The sequence below is a fragment of the Mustelus asterias genome, chromosome 23 (genome assembly GCF_964213995.1).
Source record: "Mustelus asterias chromosome 23, sMusAst1.hap1.1, whole genome shotgun sequence".
NCBI lineage: Eukaryota > Metazoa > Chordata > Chondrichthyes > Carcharhiniformes > Triakidae > Mustelus > Mustelus asterias.
In genome coordinates, this window is record NC_135823.1 from 73,522,925 (window position 1) to 73,543,469 (window position 20,545).

The 20,545-nt window shown below is 45.5% G+C and overlaps 1 protein-coding gene across 2 annotated transcripts in view; it reads left to right on the plus strand.

Annotated features, from left to right (window-relative positions):
* iqck (IQ motif containing K) overlaps positions 1 to 20,545 on the plus strand; it is a 131,407-nt gene that overhangs the window by 3,592 nt on the left and 107,270 nt on the right. For both annotated transcript variants that reach the window (XM_078240951.1, XM_078240952.1), the window contains exon 2: positions 17,646 to 17,773. In XM_078240951.1, coding sequence (XP_078097077.1) covers positions 17,646 to 17,773 — 128 coding nt within the window. The remainder of the gene's footprint in view (positions 1 to 17,645; positions 17,774 to 20,545) is intronic.

The following is a 20,545-nucleotide window of genomic DNA, read 5'->3' on the forward strand; positions in this document are numbered from 1 at the left end:
AGACTCTGCTTCCACTGCCTTTTCAGGAAGAGAGTTCCAGAGATTCACGATCCTTGATTCTGCTGTAGCTTTACTGGGCAATGCGAACAGGAAAGCACCTGATCTTTCAGTGAAAGGTTTGGCAGAATGTGCGACAGCTCAACAGAACTTATCTGCCAGCTTCCTCAATGCTGATTGGTTTACCAATGGTAGCCATCCAACTATTTCTATCGTGGCTTCCTGGTATTTGGACTAGTAATCCAGAGACTCGGGATACTCATAGAGTCAGAGAGTTTTGCAGAACAGAAAGAGGCCTTTCAGCCCATCATATCTGTGCCGACTATCAAACAGCTACCTATTCTAATTCCAAGGTCCATAGTCTTGTACACTATGGCATTTCAAGTCCTCACCTAAATGCTTCTTAAATGTTGTGAGGGTTCCTGCCTCCACCACCCTTTCAGGCAGCGAGTTCCAGATTCCCAACACCCTCTGGGTGAAAAACCTTTTCCTCAAATCCCTTCCAAATCTCTTCCTTCTTACCTTCAATTTGTGCCCCCTGGTTGTTGATCCCTCTACTGAGGGTAAAGGTTTCTTCCTATCTACCCTATCTATAGCCTTCATAATAGTCTACACCTCAAAGCTCTGGGAGCCAGGCTTGAATCTCAACACGGCATTTGGTGAAATTTGAATCTAATAAAAGCTGGAATTAAAAGTCATGAAACCATAGTCAACTTTTGTAAAAACCTACTTGATTCACTAATGTCCTTTAGGGAAGGAAATCTGCCATCTTTACCTGGTCTGACCTACATGTGATTCCAGATCCACAGCAATGTGGTTCACTCTTAAATGCCCCCTGAAATGGCTTAGCAAGCCAATGAGTTCAAGAATAATTAGGCATTTAGAAAGGAATAAACTCATTAATGATAGTCAGCATGGTTTTGTGAGAGGGAGGTCATGCCTCACTAACCTGGTGGTGTTTTTTGAAGAAGTGACCAGAATGGTTGACGAAGGAAGGGCCGTGAATGTTGTCTATATGGACTTTAGTAAAGCGTTTGACAAAGTCCCTCATGGTAGGCTAGTGAAAAAGGTTGGATCTCATGGGATAAAGGGGGAGGTGGCTAGATGGGTGGAGAACTGGCTTGGTCATAGAAGACAGAGGGTGGTAGTGGAAGGGTCTTTTTCCGGCTGGAGGCCTGTGACTAGTGGTGTTCCGCAGGGCTCTGTATTGGGACCTCTACTGTTTGTGATTTATAAAAATGATCTGGAAGAAGGAGTAACTGGGGTGATCAGTAAGTTTGCGGACGACACAAAACTGGCAGGACTTGCAGATAGTGAGGAACATTGTCAGAGGCTACAGAAGGATATAGATAGGCTGGAATTTTGGGCAAAGAAATGGCAGATGGAGTTCAATCCTGATAAATGCGAAGTGATGCATTTTGGTGGGAATAATGTAGGGAGGAGCTACACGATAAATGGAAGAACCATAAAGGGTGTAGAGACGCAGAGGGACCTGGGTATGCAAGTCCACAGATCTTTGAAGGTGACATCACAGGTGGAGAAGGTGGTGAAGAAGGCATATGGCATGCTTGCCTTTATAGGACGGGGCATAGAGTATAAAAGTTGGGGTCTGATGTTGCAGATGTATAGAACGTTGGTTCGGCCGCATTTGGAATACTGCGTCCAGTTCTGGTCGCCACACTACCAGAAGGACGTGGAGGCTTTGGAGAGAGTACAGAGGAGGTTTACCAGGATGTTGCCTGGTATGGAGGGGCTTGGTTATGAGGAGAGATTGGGGAAACTGGGGTTGTTCTCCTTGGAAAGACGGAGGATGAGGGGAGACTTAATAGAGGTGTATAAAATTATGAAAGGCATAGATAGGGTGAACGGTGGGAAGCTTTTTGCCAGGTCGGTGGTGACGTTCACGAGGGGTCATAGGTTCAAGGTGAAGGGGGGGAGGTTTAACACAGACATCAGAAGGACATATTTTACACAGAGGGTCGTGGGGGCCTGGAATGTGTTGCCGGGCAAGGTGGTGGAGGCAGACACACTGGGAACGTTTAAGACTTATCTAGACAGCTATATGAACGGAGTGGGAATGGAGGGATACAAAAGAGTGGTCTAGTTTGGACCAGGGAGCGGCGCGGGCTAATTGTTCTTTGTTTCTCGTTTCAAGGCTTCATTCTATGATCATCTTGCTGGTGCCAGTACAGAGCGAGACTGCGGATAGTTGGGAACCTGTCTTGGGGGCAGGGAATTCAGATGGTGTTCGTAAAGCAGAAGTGGAAATGAATAGGGTTGGGAAGCATTTTCTGATCAGGGCCATTGTGATCTCCTGGACTCGTTTCGATCGCCTCAGGGGGTCGGAGAGGAATTTCCCAGATTTTTTTTTCCCCATATTGGCCCTGGGGTTTTCACTCTGGGTTTTCGCCTCTCCCTGGAGATCACATGGTCTGGAATGGGGGGGTGGGGGTGAGTTAATAGGTTGTGATGAACAAAGCATCGTAGCTGTGAGGGACAGCTCGGTGGATAGGATATTAGGATGTAGATAGGCTGGAAAATTGGGCGGGGATCCTAGATTCAGGATTCAATCCTGGACCGGGGAGCGGCGCGGGCTTGGAGGGCCGAAGGGCCTGTTCCTGTGCTGTATTGTTCTTTGTTCTTTGGATGGGCAAAAAAATGTGGTCCAGCTAGAAATGCCCAAATCCCATGAATTAATTGTAATATATCCAGAGCTTATTCCTTCCTGGCATTCAGGTGGTGATAGGGTTAATTTATAGGAGGTTGTGGGAGTGTAATTTACCCCCAGTAACTACTGTAAATTACCCCCCCTCATTAGCTCTGATAAATTACCCCCTGTAACTCCTGTAGGTGCCTCTAGTAAATCAATGCCTTCCCTGCTCTGCCCTGTTGGCTTTCTGGTCTCTACAGCTGTGCTCACCCCACTGCCCCCAGCGCTCCCTTACCGGTCTCACCCACTGTAATCATGCTTTCCCAGTCCCCATGGCTCTCTCCCAGCAGCCTTGTCTGGCATCCCCCTTCCCCATCTCTCCCCGCTGGCTTCCGGCTCTCCCCTGCTCTCCTTCTCTGCTCTCCTGCCCCCAGGTCTGTTCTGCTGGGCTCACCCATTGACCTTTGCTCTCTGGCTCTCTCCTGCTGATGTCCTCCATGGGATCCCTGATCAAATCACATTTCCTTCCACGCTCCGTTTCATCTGATGGTGCGGGGTTTTGGAATCCCATTAAAATCCTCCTTGAGTTGCCATCTTTGTTCTCCACACAACTCACGATATATTCTCTAAATTAAACTAATTAATATCTTTACCTCTTCCAGTCTGTAATGCTCAGTCTATTTAGTCCCATTAATAAACCTGGGGCCCAGATTCTCTACACTTTCCGGAACTGGCCCAAAATTAACTTCAGAAAAATAAAATACTGCAGATGCTGGAAATCTGAAATAAAACCAGGCCTGAGGTCTGGATTTAATAAAAACAGAAAATGCTGGATAAACTCAGCAGGTCTGGCAGTATCTGTGGAGAGAGAAACGGAGTTAACGTTTCAGATCTAAATGATCCTTGTACAGAAATCTGTAGGAAAAAGAAAATTCTTAACGCGTGCAAGGATGGCATCTTCTTGTGAAGGACCCTCTTCGGTCGAGTGATCACAATATGGTCGCATTTCTGGTGCAGATGGAGGGGGAGAAAGTGGGGTCCCAAACCAATGTCCTCTGCTTGAACAGAGGGGAGTACGATAGGATGAGGACTGAATTGGCTAGGGTGGACTGGGAGAGCAGACTGGTAGGTAGGACAGCTGAGGAACAATGGAGGATTTTTAAGGAGATCTTTTTCAGTACTCAGCAAAAATATATTCCGGTGATAAAGAAGGACTGTAAGAAAAGGGATAGCCAGCCATGGATAACGAAGGAAATAAAGGAGAGTATTAAATTAAAAACCAATGCGTCCAGAGTGGCCAAAAATAGTGGAGACTTAGAAGATTGGGAAAGCTTTAAAAAAACAACAAAAAATGACTAAGAAAGCGAGAAAGAAAGAAAAGATCGATTATGAAACTAAACTAGCTCTAAACCTAAAAAATAATAGTAAATGTTTTTACAAATATATAAAAAGGAATAGAGTGGCTAGAGTGAATGTTGGACCCTTGGAGGACGAGAGGGGGGATTTAATAATGGAAAACGACGAAATGGCTGAGACTTTAAATAGGTTTTTTGTGTCGGTCTTCACGGTGGAAGACATAAATAGTTTGCCGAATGTTAACGATCGAGTGTTGGTAGGAGGAGAGGTACTCAGTACAATTATTGTTACTAGTGAGGCAATGCTTGGTAGACTAACGGGACTGAAGGTGGACAAGTCCCCGGGCCCGGATGGAATGCATCCCAGGGTACTGAAAGAAATGTCAGAGGTAATAACGGATGCGATAGTGGTTATTTATCAAACTTCACTGGACTCTGGGGTAGTGCCAGCTGATTGGAAAACGGCTACTGTTACGCCGCTGTTTAAAAAAGGAAGTAGACAAAAGACGGGTAACTACAGGCCGGTTAGCTTAACGTCTGTAGTTGGGAAAATGCTGGAATCCATCATTAAAGAAGAAATAGCAGGCCATCTAGATAAGAATGGTTCGATCAAGCAAACGCAGCATGGATTCATGAAGGGAAAGTCGTGTTTGACGAACTTACTGGATTTTTATTAAGATGTGACTAGTGCGGTTGACGGAAGGGAACCGGTAGATGTGGTGTTTTTGGATTTCCAAAAGGCATTCGATAAGGTGCCTCACAAAAGGTTGCTGCAGAAGATTGGGGCACATGGAGTTGGGGGTAGGGTGTTAGCGTGGATTAGGGATTGGCTATCTGACAGGAAGCAGAGAGTTGGAATAAATGGGTGCTTTTCTGGTTGGCAGATGGTGACTAGTGGCGTGCCGCAGGGATCGGTACTGGGGCCACAACTGTTTACTATTTACATAGATGATCTGGAGGAGAGGACTGAGTGTAGGGTAACAAAGTTTGCTGACAACACGAAGATAAGTGGTAAAGTGAATTGCGTGGAGGAAGCGGAAGGTCTGCAGAGAGATTTGAATAGGCTGAGTGAGTGGGTGAGGATCTGGCAGATGGAGTATAATGTTGACAAATGCGAGGTTATTCACTTTGGAAGAAATAATAGCAAATTGGATTATTATTTAAATGGAAAAAAAGTACAACATGCTACTGTGCAAAGGGACCTGGGGGTCCTTGTGCATGAGTCACAAAAACTCAGTCTGCAAGTACAACAGGTGATCAAGAAGGCAAATGGGATGTTGGCATTTATCGCGAGGGGGATAGAATATAAAAGCAGAGAAGTCTTGCTGCATCTGTACAAGGCATCGGTGAGGCTGCAGCTGGAATACTGTGTGCAGTTTTGGTCCCCTTATTTGCGAAAGGATATATTGGCCTTGGAGGGAGTGCAGAGAAGGTTCACCAGGTTGATACCGGAGATGAGGGGTGTAGATTATGAGGAGAGATTGAGCAGATTAGGTTTGTACTCGTTGGAGTTTAGAAGACTGAGGGATGATCTTATAGAGGCATATAAGATAATGAAGGGGCTGGATAGGATAGAAGTGGAGAGATTCTTTCCACTTAGAAAGGAAACCAGAACTAGAGGGCACAGCCTCAAAATAAGTGGGGGCCGGTTCAGAACAGAGTTGAGGGGGAACTACTTCTCTCAGAGGGTAGTGAATCTCTGGAATTCTCTGCCCATTGAAGTGGTGGAGGCTTCCTCGTTGAATATGTTTAAGTCACGGATAGATGGATTTCTGATCGGTAAGGGAATTAAGGGTTATGGGGAGCAGGCGGGTAAGTGGAACTGATTCACTTCAGACCAGCCATGATCTTATTGAATGGCGGGGCAGGCTCAAGGGGCTAGATGGCCTACTCCTGCTCCTATTTCTTATGTTCTTATGGCAAATTTCCCTCCCTATAGTGGCGCTAGTGAATCAATGATAGTTCCATGGTCACCATCGTGATGACTGGTTTTATAATTCCAGATTTATTAATTGAATAAAATTTCAGCAGTTACTGTGGTGGGATTTGAATCCATGTTCTCAGAACATTAGCTTGGGCCTCTGGATTACTAATCTAGCGACATTACCATTACATCACCCTAAACAGTTTCTATGAAATGTCCCACAAAGGTCAATGAGAGAAGTGGCTGTGGTGACCCAGATTCACCAGGGTCTCACTGAATGGTACAACAGGCCCAAGCTGCTGAATGGAACATGGAGAAAGCCAGTCAAGAGATAATTTTCATCCACCTCTAAATAGATTTCAAATTGTGCCCAACTTTTAAATTCTGCAGTAAGATTGAAATAACAATATTTCTGAAAATTGGGATAAAATGTGCATAAGCACATTATCAAAGCAAAATACTGCACATAGAAACTAGAAGCAGGAGTAGGCCATTCAGCCCTTCGAGCCTGCTCCACCATTCATTTTGATCATGGCTGATCATCGAATTCAATATCCTGATTTTCCCCCTTCCCCCCCCCATATCCCTTGATCCCTTTAGCTCCAAGAGCTATATCTAATTTCTTCTTGAAATCACACAACGTTTTGGCCTCAACTACATTCTGTGGTAGTGAATTCCACACATTCACCACCCTCTGGGTGAAGAAATTTCTCCTCACCTCGGTTCTAAAAGGTTTACCCTTTATCCTCAAACTATGATCACTAGTTCTGGACTCCCCACCATCGGGAAAATTCTTTCTGAATCTACCCTGTCTAACCCTGTGAGAATTTTATAAGTTTCTATGAGATCCCCTCTCACTCTTCTCAACTCCAGTCAATATAATCCTTAATCTCTCCTCATGTGATGTTGCAAATTCAAAATAAAAATGGTAACTGCTGGAAAAACTTAACAGGTCTGCAGATGCTGCCAGACCTGCTGAACTTTTCCAGAACTTTCTGCTCGTTATGTATAATACAAGTTGATTTAAACAGCAGACTGTTGGTCTGTTCAGTGAGTATGCTCGGCATGCTATGTCAATTGTAACACATTAAAGTGACAGATTTATGCTGATTTTTGAAAATATTATTTTGAAATATTGGTGAAATATCTAATGGTTGTGTACAATTATATTAAGAGAATATTTGCATGGACATTCTAAATATATGGCCATGAAAAGCACAATTTGTTTTATTACACCATAAGTCCTGAATTCAGAGAAGGAAGAAGGGGAGTTGGAGGTGTAGAAATCTTGGCCTGGCTTTTACAAAATACTTGCAGCACAGCCCAATAGCTGCATGCTATTGTTTATGATCTGTAGAAATTTCCTCCCAATCTTCTTCAACTAGCCCATCAACATATCCCTCTATTCCTTTTTCCATCATGTTCATCTCACTTCTCCTTAAATGCATAACTATGAGATGCGGGCATCACTGGCCAGGCCGGCATTTATTGCCCAAACTCGAGTTGCCCTTGAGAAGTTGGTGTTGAGCTGCCTTCTTGAACCACTGCAGTTGTTGTGGTATAGGGATGCTGTACATGGAGGGAGTTCCAGAATTTTGACCCAGTGACAATGGCAATAAATTTCCAAGATGTGGAGATGCCGGCGTTAGACTGGGGTAAGCACAGTAAAAGGAACAACACTCCAAAAGCTGAATTAATTAAACCTGTTGGATTTTAACCTGGTGTGAGACTTCTTGCAATAAATTTCCAAGCCAGGATGATGGGTGATTTGAAGAGGAACTTACTTGTGCCTCCTACTTTTACCCTTCTGGTTGTTGGGCTTGGAAACAGTGACAGGAGCCTTGGCAAGTTGCCGCAGTGCATTTTGTAAATGGTACACAATGCTATCACTGTGCACCAGTGGTGGAGGGAGAGAATATTTTATGGTGGTGGGTAGGGGGCCGATGGCTACTTTCTCCTGGATAGTGTGAATTTCTTGAGTATTATGAGAGCTGCACTATCCAGGCAAGTGCAGAGTGTTTCATCACAGTCCTTATTGTGCCTTTTAGATGGTGGACAGGCATTATGGATTCAAGAGGCGAGTTACTCACCACAGAATTCCCAGTCTCTGACCTCGTAGCCACAATTAAAGTAGAGTTAGGTTTCTGGTTTGTGGTAACCCCAGGATGTTGATGGTGGAGAAGGATTCAGTGGTTGATATTTATGATTAGTAAATCCAAAGGTTGTACTGTGGTAATATTGAGTGAGCAGAGTGAAGTATTTGTTTCACATGTAGAAATGGACAATGGGGAGAGCAGAAGGGCAGACTGGGAAAGGGATTTTGTTAAGATGGATCTGAAGCAGAGGAAGAGTAAAGGAGTGTCAAGATTGTTTTGCAAACAGAGCTGGGAGGACTCACCTGAGGCAAGTATAATGCGTAAAAAATAAACTGATAGAATAATAGATGTTGCAGAAATTGTGTCCTAACGTAGAGTGTATGCATTGGCAATGTGCTCTTTCTGCAGATACCTTCTAGCAGTTAGTTTTCTTGCTGCAATGTTGGCAAGGCTAGTTGAACAATAAAAAACATACTATCCCGAGGTGGTGTGGGAGGATTTCATTTTTGTCATATTTATGTGAAGTTTTTCGAATTGAAAAATGAATTCCAGCATGTTTCAACTGCAGCTACTATATAAAAGGGGCTCTGTGCGATAGCTCTGATTACATATAGAACAAGAAAAGCTTACCCAACTAAAGAAATGGCTGAGTTCCATTAACTCTATGATAGTAACAGGAGCCTTGAAAAAGACTTTCCCTGCAGACTTTGGAATCCTGCCTTCGGGTTCAAATGTTCATCACACGCCGACACTGTGTGGGAAACAATCAGAGCGATTTTCCCTGGAGTGTCCAATTGAACTTGGACTTGTAGAGTAAAATGTTATATCAGAAGCATGTGTGATACTGGTATAATAATGATGTCAGGTCACAGGACTGAGAAGTAAGAGTAATCTAGAAGAAGGAGAAGCTCCAACCTTGTATTGCGGTCCAAATGTGTAAATACTTCCTGCAAAGTGGGCAGCACGGTAGCACAGTGGTTAGCACTGCTGTTTCACAGCTCCAGGGACCTGGGTTTGATTCCCGGCTTGGGTCACTGTCTGTGTGGAGTTTGCGCATTCTCCCCGTGCCTGCGTGGGTTTCCTCTGGGTGTTCCGGTTTCCTCCCACAGTCCAAAGATCTGCGGGTTAGGTTGATTGACCATGCTAAAATTGCCCCTTAGTGACCTGAGATGCATAGGTTAGAGGGATTAGGGGCTAAATGTGTAGGGATATGGGGGTAGGGCCTGAGTGGGATTGTGGTGGGTGCAGACTCGATGGGCCGAATGGCCTCTTTCTGCACTGTCGGGGTTCTATGATTCTATGAAATAAAGAGTAACGGTTTTGAGAAACTACAGACTTGAACAACATTGGGAGAATAGACAATCGCAAAACCCCCATCTAGACCCCAACTACAGAACAACACGATGGTATGAGCGAATCTTCAAGAAGGAGCTACAAGAAAAGAGACCCTCAAAGGAAGGATGAAAGAAAAAAAGACTCACCGAGACGTCAGGCATTGAGGGAGCAACAGATGCAAGCTGAGGGGCTTGGACAACAAAGAGTACAGGCCCAAAGCAACAAGCAGCGGTGCAGACACAGCAACACGGACACAGCAGCGCAGACATAGCGACACGGACACAGCAGCACGGACACAGCAACACGGACACAGCAGCGCAGACACAGCAACACGGGCACAGCAGCGCAGACACAGCAACACGGACACAGCAGCACGGACACAGCAGCACGGACACAGCAGCACGGACACAGCAGCACGGACACAGCGACACGGACACAGCAGCACGGACACAGCAACACGGACACAGCAGCGCAGACACAGCAACACGGGCACAGCAGCGCAGACACAGCAACACGGACACAGCAGCACGGACACAGCAGCACGGACACAGCAGCACGGACACAGCGACACGGACACAGCAGCACGGACACAGCAACACGGACACAGCAGCGCAGACACAGCGACACGGACACAGCAGCACGGACACAGCAACACGGACACAGCAGCGCAGACACAGCAACACGGACACAGCAGCGCAGACACAGCAACACGGACACAGCAGCACGGACACAGCAACACGGACACAGCAGCACGGACACAGCAACACGGACACAGCAGCGCAGACATAGTGACACGGACACAGCAGCACGGACACAGCAACACGGACACAGCAGCGCAGACACAGCAACACGGGCACAGCAGCGCAGACACAGCAACACGGACACAGCAGCACGGACACAGCAGCACGGACACAGCAGCACGGACACAGCAACACGGACACAGCAGCACGGACACAGCAACACGGACACAGCAGCGCGGACACAGCAGCACGGACACAGCAGCACGGACACAGCAGCACGGACACAGCGACACGGACACAGCAGCGCAGACACAGCGACACGGACACAGCAGCGCAGACACAGCGACACGGACACAGCAGCACAGACATAGCGACACGGACACAGCAGCGCAGACATAGCGACACGGACACAGCAGCACGGACACAGCAACACGGACACAGCAGCACGGACACAGCAACACGGACACAGCGGCACAGAGCAGCAAGTACAGAAGCAGGAACAACCCCAGGGTTTGGCAGAAGCATGGAATTCACACTACCAATCTCCAAACCATTTCAGATTGCAGAAAGCTCACAATGGGCCCAAAATTGGGACAACTGTAGAAAAAGGTTCACAAGGTACAGAACCACATCATGATTACACAAAAAAGGTCAGAAAGACCAGGTCAGTACACTATACAATAGGATCATCACTAATGACCTGAAAGCATGGGAAGGGATTGATGAGATTTCAGCTGCTTATGAAGAAGTCCTGCAAACTTTGGAGTCTTATTTGAGCATTCGTCGGAATTTAATAAATGAGTTGAAAAGCGAAAGGTCGGATGCCAGGTTCTGCCCCCCCTGCCTAGTGGCAGTCACACTCACTTTGCCACATATCACTGCACTGAGTCGCTGGAGTGGAAAATTCCACCCTACATTTTTTCAATCATTAAAAAAATCTTTCAAAGCTATTCCCACCATCCTGGTGTGGGTTGCTGCTCAGACTGACTGCTACTGCTTTTTCTTGCTTGTCAGAACCTGATTCTTTAGAATTCTCTGACATAGTTAATAGCATCCGGGGATAGTTTACTGCTCCTCCCCCAGGCTGTGTAAAACAAATACAGTTCCCCTCATTTCAGAAAGATTGTAATTTTTCAGATTAATTAGCATTCTCCCACCAACCCCCTCAGTGGAGTGGTTTTATTGTCAGCCTCCCCTTTATGAATAATTCCATTGACATATGTTATGTACATATTGGAATTGTATGGTGGTGGTTTAATTAGAATATAAAGTAGTATGACCTACACTATAATGAATCCTAACCTTCCTGAATAAAGCAGGCGCTGTCACACAATGACAATATACAGCATCCCTGATTGGCAGTTGTCAGAGACAGTTCTAGTTAAAATGCCTACAAAGTGCAATAATTTATAATTTCAATGTCCTAAATGTCATATCCGTTTTTACTCAAAACTAGAAGTTATGGGTGAGAATAACACTTAAAAATCTTGGGCACTGGAATTGCCTCCAGAGAAACTATAGCATGTGTCTGAAGAAATTTGTGTGTCTCGTCACAATCCTTGTCGAATGTTTTCTCAAACAGTCTTTGTGTATTTTCCTCAGCACGAGGGTGACTTATAGAAAATTATTATAAACTCGATTGTCCTGCAGCATGTGCCTGGATAATGTTTTAAAGCATTTGGAAATCCAGACAATCAGACAGTCATGATGGCCACGAAGGCCAAGGGGGATCATCGATAGAGTCCCCTTTGTGGAGTCTGAGCTGCCTTATTGAGTGAGTGGAGGCTTGCCCAATGGGAAGCAGTCAGCAGGGGTTTTAAGCCTGTTACTTTACCCGGACCGGAGTTGTAGGTCCTGAGGTGAAGACTATCTGATTGTAAACCGCAGTCACAGCCCTTTGGCTGAATTACTACAGAATCAGCTGGATATAATCTTACCCACAAATAATCAAGATTCTAAAGAGCCCTGGAGGCCAGCAACAATCAACAGGGTCAGCTATGTGCAGAGCCACAAGAGATGGGTGAGATCCTAAATGAATATTTCTCATCGGTGTTTGCTGCTGAGAAAGGCATGGATGTTAGGGAACTTGGAGAAATAAATAGTGATGTCTTGAGGTGTTCCTCAGGCATCAGTGCTGGGATCTTTGCTGTTTGTAATGTATATAAATGATTTGGAGGAAAATGTAACTGGATTGATTAGTAAGTTTGTGGACGACACAAAGGTTGGTGGATTTGTGGATAGTGATGAGGACCATCAGAGAATAGAGCAGGATATAGATCAGTTGGAGACTTGGGTGCAGAGATGGCAGATGGAGTTTAATCCGGACAAATGTGAGGTAATGCACTTTGGAAGGTCTAATACAGATAGGAAATATACAGTAAATGGCAGAACCTTTAAGAGTATTGATAGGCAAAGGGATCTGGGTGTACAGGTACACAGGTCACTGAAAGTGGCAATGCAGGTGGAGAAGGTAGTCAAGAAGGCATACGGCATGCTTGCCTTCATCGGCTGGGGTATTGAGTTTAAAAATTGGCAAGTCATGTTGCAACTTTATAGAACCTTAGTGAGGCCGCACTTGGAATATAGTGTTCAATTCTGGTCGCCACACGACCAGAAGGATGTGGAGCCTTTGGAGAGGGTCCAGAAAAATTTACCAGGATGTTGTCTGGGGTATGGAGAGCATTAGCTATGAGGAGAGGTTGGAGAAACTTGATTTGTTCTCACTGAAACGACGGAGGTTGAGGGGAGACCTGATAGAAGTCTACAATATTATGAGAGGCATGGACAGCGTGGATAGTCAGAAGCTTTTTCCCAGGGTGGAAGAGTCAATTACTAGTGGGCATAGGTCTAAGGTGCGAGAGGCACGGTTTAAAAGAGATGTGCGAGGCAGATTTTTTTACACAGAGTCGTAGGTGCCTGGAACTCGTTGCTGGGGGAGGTAGTGGAAACAGATACGGTAGTGACTTTTAAGGGGTGTCTTGACAAGTACATGAATAGGATGGGAATAGAGGGATATGGTCCTTGGGAGGGTAGGGGGTTTTAGTTAAGTCGGGCAGCATGATCGGTGCAGGCTTGGAGGGCTGAAGGGCCTGTTCCTGTGCTGTAATTTTCTTTGTTCTTTGTTTTTTGTTTGAGTGTACATATTTACAGAGAATGAGTTGCTGGAAGTCCTAAAGCGCATTAAGGTAGATAAATCCCCGGGACCTGATGAAGCGTATCCGAGGACATTGTGAGAGGCTAGGGAGGAAATTGCGGGTCTCTTAGCAGAGATATTTGAATCATTGACAACCACAGGTGAGGTGCCTGAAGATTGGAGGGTGGCAAATGTTGTGCCTTTGTTTAGAAGGGCTGCAGTGAAAAGCCTGGGAACGACAAGTCGGTGAGCCGGTGTAGTGGGTAAGTTGTTAGAAGATATTCTGAGAGACAGGATCTGCAGGCATTGAGGGACGCAAGGACTGATTAAGGACAGTCAGAGTGGCTTTGTAAGTAGAAAATCATGTCTCACAAATTTGATTGAGTTTTTTGAAGGGGTAACCAAGCAGGTAGATGAGGGCAGTGCAGTTGATATTGTCCACATGGAGTTTAGTAAGGCCTTTGACAAGGTACCACATAGTAGGTTGTTGCATAAGGTTAAATCTCATGGGATTCAGGATGAGGTAGCCAATTGGATACAAAATTGGCTTGATGACAGAAGCCAGAGTGTGGTTGTAGAAGGTTATTTTTTAAACTGGAGGCCTGTGACCAGCGGTGTGCCTCAGGGATCAGTGCTCAGTCCACTGTTATTTGCCATTTATATTAATGGTTTGGATGAGAATTTAGGATGCATGGTTAGTAAATTTGCAGATGACACCAAGATTGGTGGCATAGTGGACGTTGAAGAAGGTTATCTAGGATTGCAACGGGATCTTGATCAATTGGGCCAGTGGGCTGACGAATGATAGATGGAGTTTAATTTAGACAAATGCGAGGTGATGCAGTTGGTAGATTGAACCAGGGCAGGATGTTGGGGAGAGTTATCGAACAAAGCAATCTAGGGCTGCAGGTTCATAGCTCATTGAAAGTGGAGTCGCAGGTGGATAGGGTGCTGAAGAAGACATTCGGTATGCTTAGTTTCATTTGGTCAGAACATTGAATACAGGAATTGGGACATCTTGTTGAAGTTGTACAAGACATTAGTAAGGCCACATTGGAATACTGTCTTCAGTTCTAGTCACCCTATTATAGAAAGGATATTATTAAACTAGAAAGGTGCAGAAAAGATTTACTAGGATGCTACCAGGACTTGATGGTTTGAGTTATAAGGAGAGGCTGGATAGACATTTTTCTCTGGAACGTCGGAGGCTTAGGGGTGAACTTAGAGGTCTATAAAATAATGAGGGTCGTAGATCAGCTAGATAGTCAATATCTTTTCCCAAAACTAGAGGGCATAGGTTTAAAGTGAGAGGAGAGAGATACAAAAGAGTCCAGAGGGGCAATTTTTTCACATGGAGAATGGTGAGTGTCTAGAACGAGCTGCCAGAGATAGTAGTAGAGGCGGGTAGAATTTTGTCTTTTAAAAAGCATTTAGACAGTTACATGGGTAAGGTGGGTATAGAAGGATATGGGCCAAATGCGGGCAATTGGGATTAGCTTAGGGGTTGAAAAGAAAAAGGACGGCATGGACAAGTTGGGCCGAAAGACCTGCTTCCATGCTGTGAGTCTATGACTTTTTAAGTTACCATCCATGAATCAGCCATTGGTACACAAAAGAACATGATAAAGTCCCCTTATTTTTGAGAACTCGAATGTCAGAGTGTGAGCTCTTGAGCCAACAATTCTTCAGTGCTAGAAGATGTGACAGCTGAAATGTTGTCCTCGGTCAGGTGCACAGTTCAGCATTATTATATTTTACGATTTGAAAGCAGCTGTCAGAGAGCATTTTAGGAAGAGCGTCTGATGCGTTCTTTTGAAAGGCTTGAAACATTGAAGACTGGGAATCTTTGGGGAGTCCTATAATTTTACTGGCAGTAAGTTAACATCTGCACATTGGAACACTGCATTTCTGGTGTCCAGTGGTATGAAGCAAATAGGAGGAGCGATGTTCATCATCAGGGTGTTTGCATGGGTTCCAGAATGTAAATACGTGACAGCTAATCTGATCTGTGCCCAAAAGATTCTGCTGCAAATAGGACAGGAGAGTGCTGACGGTTGAGTTTTGGGTGGGTTGCTGGCTCAGCATTTCCAACGCTTGTATCCTGCTCTCTGCTTCTGATGTGCGATTGCTTTTGAAGGAGGCTGCACCATTTTTGATTTGATTGCACAGGTGCAGTGATCCTGGGTGGACATCTCCCAGGATTCATAAACAAAGCCTTCCGAGTGTCTTTGTAACATTTCCATTGACCGCCATGATTAAGGTTTCCATAGAAGATTTGCTTTGGTAAGCAAGTGTCGGCCACCCTGGCTATATGACCAGCCGACTAATGGAGGAACTCCTCGCTTCAAAAGGAAAACTTTCTGAGCATAGTCGACTGTGCAGGAAGTTAAACAAATGTACTTGTTTCTCTGGACGTTGCCAACTACACTACTCCATAATAGGCACTGGTCATTTCTCTCCTGCCACCTGAGGCAAGTGACCCAATGGTGTACAAATATGTCCCAATGGGGCTGCTGCCCTGTGGATTCAGAACTGGCTTGCCTGCAGAAGGCAGAGAGTGGTTGTAGAGGGGTCTTTTTCTGAATGGAGGTCGATCACCAGTGGAGTGCCCCAGGGCCCTTGCTGTTTGTCATTTTCATAAATGACCTGGATGAGGAAGTGGAGGGATGGGTTGGTAAGTTTGCCGACGACACGAAGGTTGGTGGTGTTGTGGATAGGTTGGAGGGATGTCAGAAGCTGCAGCGTGACATAGATAGGATGCAAGACTGGGTGGAGAAGTGGCAGATGGACTTCAACCCGGATAAATGTGTAGTGGTCCATTTTGGCAGGTCAAATGGGATGAAGGAGTATAATATCAAGGGTAAGACTCTTAGTACTGTGGAGGATCAGAAGGACCTTGGGGTTCGGGTCCATAGGACTCTTAAATCGGCCTTGCAGGTAGAGGAGGTGGTTAAGAAGGCGTATGGTGTGCTGGCCTTCATCAATCGAGGGATTGAGTTTAGGAGTCCGGGGATAATGATGCAGCTATATAAGACCCTCGTCAGACTCCACTTGGAGTACTGTGCTCAGTTCTGGTCGCCTCATTGCAGGAGGGATGTGGAAATGATTGTAAGGGTGCAGAGAAGATTTACAAGGATGTTGCCTGGATTGGTTGGCATGCCTTATGAGGATAGGCTGAGGGAGCTCGGTCTTTTCTCCTTGGAGAGACGAAGGATGAGAGGTGACCTGATAGAGGTGTACAAGATGTTGAGAGGTATAGATCGGGTGGACTCTCGGAGGCTTTTTCCCAGGGCTGAAATGGCTGCTACGAGAGGACACAGGTTTAAGGTGCTGGGGAGTAGGTACAGAGGAGATGTCAGGGGTAAGGTTTTTCACTCAGAGGGTGGTGGGTGAGTGGAATCGGCTGCCGTCAGTGGTGGTGGAGGCAAACTCGATAGGGTCTTTTGAGAGACTTCTGGATGAGTACATGGGACCTAATAGGATTGAGGTTTATAGGTAAGCCTATATATAAGCCTAGGTAGGTATGGACATGACCGGCGCAACCTGTGGGCCGAAGGGCCTGTTTGTGCTGTATTTTTTCTATCATAGAATCATAGAAACCCTACAGTGCAGAAAGAGGCCATTTGGCCCATCGAGCCTGCACCGACCACAATCCCACCCAGGCCCTACTCCCCCATCCCTACATATTTACCTACTAATCCCTCTAAACTACACATCTCAGGACACTAAGGGGCAATTTTAGCATGGCCAATCAACCTAACCGCACATCTTTGGACTGTGGGAGGAAACCGGAGCACCCGGAGGAAACCCACGCAGACACGAGGAGAATGTGCAAATTCAACACAGACTGTGACCCAAGCCGGGAATCGAACGCAGGACCCTCGATTTGGGTAGAGCAGTGCTAACCACTGTGCTACCGTGCCGCTCCTATGTTTTCTATGTTCTATGTTCTAAATACCAATAACCCCAACACATGCAAATAAGTGTGACCGAGACACTAGAGTGTGGTGACTAGGGGATTTTCACAGTAACATCATTGCAGTGTTAATGTAAGCCGACTTGTGACACCAATAAATAAACTTTAAAACTTTATCTTTAAACTAAAAAAACTTAGGTAGTAGAAGTTAAAGTAAACTGTTACACTGAAATGCAAACCTTTCTCTTTGCTGTTCTCAATATTTTTTGCATTTTTTGTTTTTGTATCAGATTTTCAGTTTTGAACACAGCATGATGATAATTAATGCAATTAACATGACACAGCTATGTGTTACAATGGACTGAAATTGGAACACCAATTCAGATAGTATTTAGTTCTCACATCGTGAATATGGTTCAGAATTATTCGTATTTATAAACTCAAACTTCCCAGGAAGAATAAGATGTTTAAGAAACGTCCCTTTTCTGTGCTTTTACAGAATTTGAAGCAATCAGTTCTCATTTTTTAGAGGATTCGAGGCCGGAAACAGCATCTGTGTCGACTGAAATATCTCAGTATGATCCCAGCAAACATTCTCCGGTTTTTTATGGTCATATGGTCGCCAAGGTAATTCTAAAATATCTGTCTTATTTCTCAGTACGATCAAATAGTAAATTGCAATTTAGGTATCAAAAGTGCTTGCAGAAATTATAAGACGCAACACAACGGGCCCGATTTTACCATTGCATTGCACCCGTTTTTGGGCGTGAAAACTTGATAAGGTCGGGCGTGAGGCAATTAGCGTGATCCACGCCCGCGCAGATTCCCACTTTACCAAGGCCCAACAATGGCTGCAATCGGAACCGTGCCCGAAACGGGTGAGATGTCAATTTAAATGCATTTGCATGCATTTAAATTGACTTAATGAGCTGGACGCCCAATCTTACCGGCATTTCCCCCTTTACCACCGTGTTCGCCCGTGCAGATTCAACATGAAACAGACATGCTCGGCAAAGGTCTGTTTCGGGTGCTCCAGCTTCTGAAGAGGTAAGTTCAGAGCTTCCGGTGGCTTTCTAACTCAGATCGGTGGTGGTGGGTGGGGTGAGGGAGGCCAGATCATTCTCTGGTGCTGGCGGGGAGGAGGAGTGAGGCCAGATGGTTCTCTGGTGGGGGGTGGGGGGCAGGGGGAGTTTGCTGCCACTCTGCGGGCAATCGATGGGAGGGAAGGGGGGCAGAGGGTTGCGATTGGTCTGTGTAGTCAGGGGGGCGGGTGGATGAGGGGGACAGTTATGTTGTGGGGATGGGTTGCTCCCGGCTGCTTTATCTGCTTTTTGCAGCCCGGGGGCAATGTGACAGGGGAGCATTTTTCAAATTTTTCTTTCACTGTGGATGCTCCGATTGGAGCTGCAGCGTTTCGGGCGTGATAAGCCCCGCCCACAGCGCAATGCGGACCCGCAATTTTTTTTTCAGGCTGAGTGCGTTTGGGGGCGCCTGAGGACAGGTTTCCAAGTCAGATCTGAATTACACCCAGATTCAGCACTTCGAATCAAAATGGTAAAATCGCCCCCAAAATGTAAAATAAAATTCCAATAAATATTACGTAGCAAACTTTCAATATCAAACTCAGATTTAACCTCAATCTTCTTATATTTTTAATTATTCTTATGGGTATTCTCCACTGCTGGTGGAATTGCATGAATTTGTTCAAAGCTATGATTGAAATTAATGAAACTTAAGATGAAATAAGTGCTAGTCTCTAGTGATTATACTCCTTGTGTGAACTATATATTTGTACTGAATTTAAAATAAATGACTTGATCTTCTGTTGAATTTCTCATAGGCACATTGTAATATTTGTATATTTACCATTTTATACCACAGTTCCCAATACTTATACCGCCCCTACCAGCCATCACCTGGAAGGAGCAAATGGAGTTAACCATTTGTCATTGCCATAGATATTGATTACAAAGATGCAGTTTGAACCATACTAAGTGTCTACTGTTTCAGACAGTTGAATCATAGAATGGTGACAGTACTGAAGGAGGCCATTCAGCCTATAACCCTACAATTTCTTTTTAATCTTCAGCTGCTTATCCAATTCCTCATTGAAAGAAACAGAGCACAGTTTAAGGATAAAGAGCAAATAATTTAATACTCAGATAAAGAGAAACTTCTTCACTCAAAGGATTGTAAATCTTTGGAATTCTCTATCCCAGAGGGTTGTGCATGCTCCATCGTTGAATACGTGGAAAGCTGGGATAGGTAGGTTTTTAGACTCTCGGGGAATCAAGGGATATGGGGAAAGGAGAGGATAGTGGAATTGGAACCCAATATCATCCATGGTGGTATTGAATGGGGAAGCAGGCTTGATGGGCCAAATTCCATATATTCTTGAGCCCCAATTGAATCTATCCAGTGCAACCTTCTCAGACAGCGCATTCTAAATCCTAACCACCCTCCCCACAGAAAGATGGTTAGAAACATAGAAAACTACAGCACAAAAACAGGCCCTTCGGCCCCACAAGTTGTGCCGAACATATCCCTACCTTTTAGGCCTACCTATAACCCTCCATCCTATTAATTCCCATGTACTCATCCAGGAGTCTCTTAAAAGACCCTATTGAGTTCGCCTCCACCACCACTGACGGCAGCCGATTCCACTCGCCCACCACCCTCTGTGTGAAAAACTTCCCCCTAACATTTCCCCTGTACCTACCCCCCAGCACCTTAAACCAGTGTCCTCTCGTAGCAGCCATTTCCACCCTGGGAAAAAGCCTCTGAGAGTCCACCCGATCTATGCCTCTCAACATCTTATATACCTCTATTAGGTCTCCTCTCATCCTACGTCTCTCCAAGGAGAAAAGACCGAGCTCCCTCAGCCTATCCTCATAAGGCATGCCACTCAATCCAGGCAACATCCTTGTAAATCTCCTCTGCACCCTTTCAATCTTTTCCACATCCCTCCTGTAATGAGGCGACCAGAACTGAGCACAGTACTCCAAGTGGGGTCTGACGAGGGTCTTATATAGCTGCATCATTATCCCCGGACTCCTAAACTCAATCCCTCGATTGATAAAGGCCAGCACACCATACGCCTTCTTAACCACCTCCTCCACCTGCGGGGCCGATTTCAGAGTCCTATGGACCCGGACCCCAAGGTCCTTCTGATCCTCTACCGTACTAAGAGTCTTTCCCTTTATATTGTACTCCTTCATCCCATTTGACCTGCCAAAATGGACCACTACGCATTTATCTGGGTTGAAGTCCATCTGCCACTTCTCCGCCCAGTCTTGTATCCTATCTATGTCCCTCTGTAACTTCTGACATCCCTCCAGACTATCCACAACCCCACCAATCTTGGTGTCGTCGGCAAACTTACCAACCCATCCCTCCACT